This window comes from Bison bison, unplaced genomic scaffold (assembly GCF_000754665.1).
Source record: "Bison bison bison isolate TAMUID 2011002044 unplaced genomic scaffold, Bison_UMD1.0 scf7180017610320, whole genome shotgun sequence".
In the NCBI taxonomy this organism is placed as follows: Eukaryota; Metazoa; Chordata; class Mammalia; order Artiodactyla; family Bovidae; genus Bison; species Bison bison.
This window is the reverse complement of record NW_011439565.1, coordinates 343-1,859: the sequence shown is the minus strand read 5'-3', so window position 1 is coordinate 1,859 and position 1,517 is coordinate 343. Positions and strand designations below refer to the sequence as shown.

The 1,517-nt window shown below is 32.9% G+C and overlaps 1 protein-coding gene across 1 annotated transcript; it reads right to left on the bottom strand.

Annotated features, from left to right (window-relative positions):
* Window positions 1-89: 89 nt before the first annotated feature.
* On the bottom strand, window positions 90-1,189 carry LOC105003432 (fibrocystin-L-like; the record flags this gene model as incomplete). The annotated part of the gene is made up of 2 exons (XM_010860627.1): window positions 90-262; window positions 941-1,189. Coding segments are annotated over 2 exons (407 nt in total), but the record flags the coding sequence as incomplete, so codon positions are not given.
* Window positions 1,190-1,517: the final 328 nt, after the last annotated feature.

The window sequence follows — 1,517 nt, the reverse complement described above, 5'->3', positions numbered from 1 at the left end:
TGCCTCTGTGCGACCCTATGGACTGTAGCCTGCCAGGCTCCTCTGTCCATGGGATTCTCCAGGCAAGAATACTGGAGTGCGTTGCCATGCTCTCCTCCAAGGGACTACTTACCATTACTTGGTGGGATGTCACATAATAATGTTGTGTGATTAGATTTCAGTTTGTTGACTGCACATTTTGAGCCACACACTAACACAACTGAATTTTGTGGATTAAACCCAGTGCCTGTCACAGTCATGGTTTGACCACCACCGAAGCTCCCTAGTGAAGACATGTAAGAAGGAAAGACAAAGTTAATGAAAAGAAAACCTCATCTGTACATATATTTAATACCTGAAATGAAAGCTAATTTCATTAAATGAGAAGATTCTTAGAACTGAAAATTTTGATATTATTGCAGCAGAATCTCTTTTGATTGAAGTGTTTAAACCCCTCACTGAGTAAATGTCACATTTAGTCATTTATTTAAACTACTTCTAGGAATTTAAATTTTATTTAATAGAAATGTCACAAAGAATTTGAGTAGTCAAAATGCAAATGTAAAATTACTATTTTAGTTAAAAGTACATTGGTTATAATTTCTTAAGGTTTTTAACCACTAAAATAATTTTCAAACAGAAAAAGATATTTATGTAGACATAATTATATGTCAGTGATATTTAAACCTTTTTTTTTAAGACATTTCCACATACAATCTGGACATTTTCAATAGTATTAAAATTTAAATATATTCTACAGCATGAAGAGAAATATAAGCATTAAACAAATATTTTGAAACTATGGATACCAATGCATGCTTCTTGGTGCATAAACAAAAATATTTTAATGTGCTACAGGAACTATATATTTTAGCAGGGTTGGAAGCATATGTTTCTTTCTAAATAAGTGTTTACTGAAACAATGTGAAATATTTCTAGGCTCTGGCACATTCATGCTTACCTTGGCTTGGATGAATACTGTCAATAGTAAGTGGGTACTTAAATACAACCGCAGACATGGCAAAGCCTTTTGTTTTATGATGCATCGTGACAGGAAAAGTGCCACCAGCATGATCTCCAACAATGCACTGCAATACAGTATCACTGACCATGGTCACATTACACTGCGTGTCACTTATCATCACCGAAATTTCCAAGATGTCAGTACCAAAATTAGATCCAGTGATCCGAATTTCAGTTTCAGGAGGACCTTAAAAAGAAAGGCAGTCCATTATCTATCCTATACATATACATACCTAAACTCTAATACTTAGATATGCATTTAAAGATATACCTATTCACCTACATAAACAAAATTATATCTAGTATTTTAAAACTAATGTTAAATAAACAATACATGTCATACACATTTTGGCTATAATCTCATTGCAGTTTTTGGTATCTTAACTGTAAGATATTTATAACAATGTTTATTATTTTCCAGTGCATCTGTCCATTCTACAGATGGAAGTTATAAGTTACTCGTAATTCAGGTTAATGGAAAAGAGAGAATAAAATAGACAAGATCTAGAGTTAGG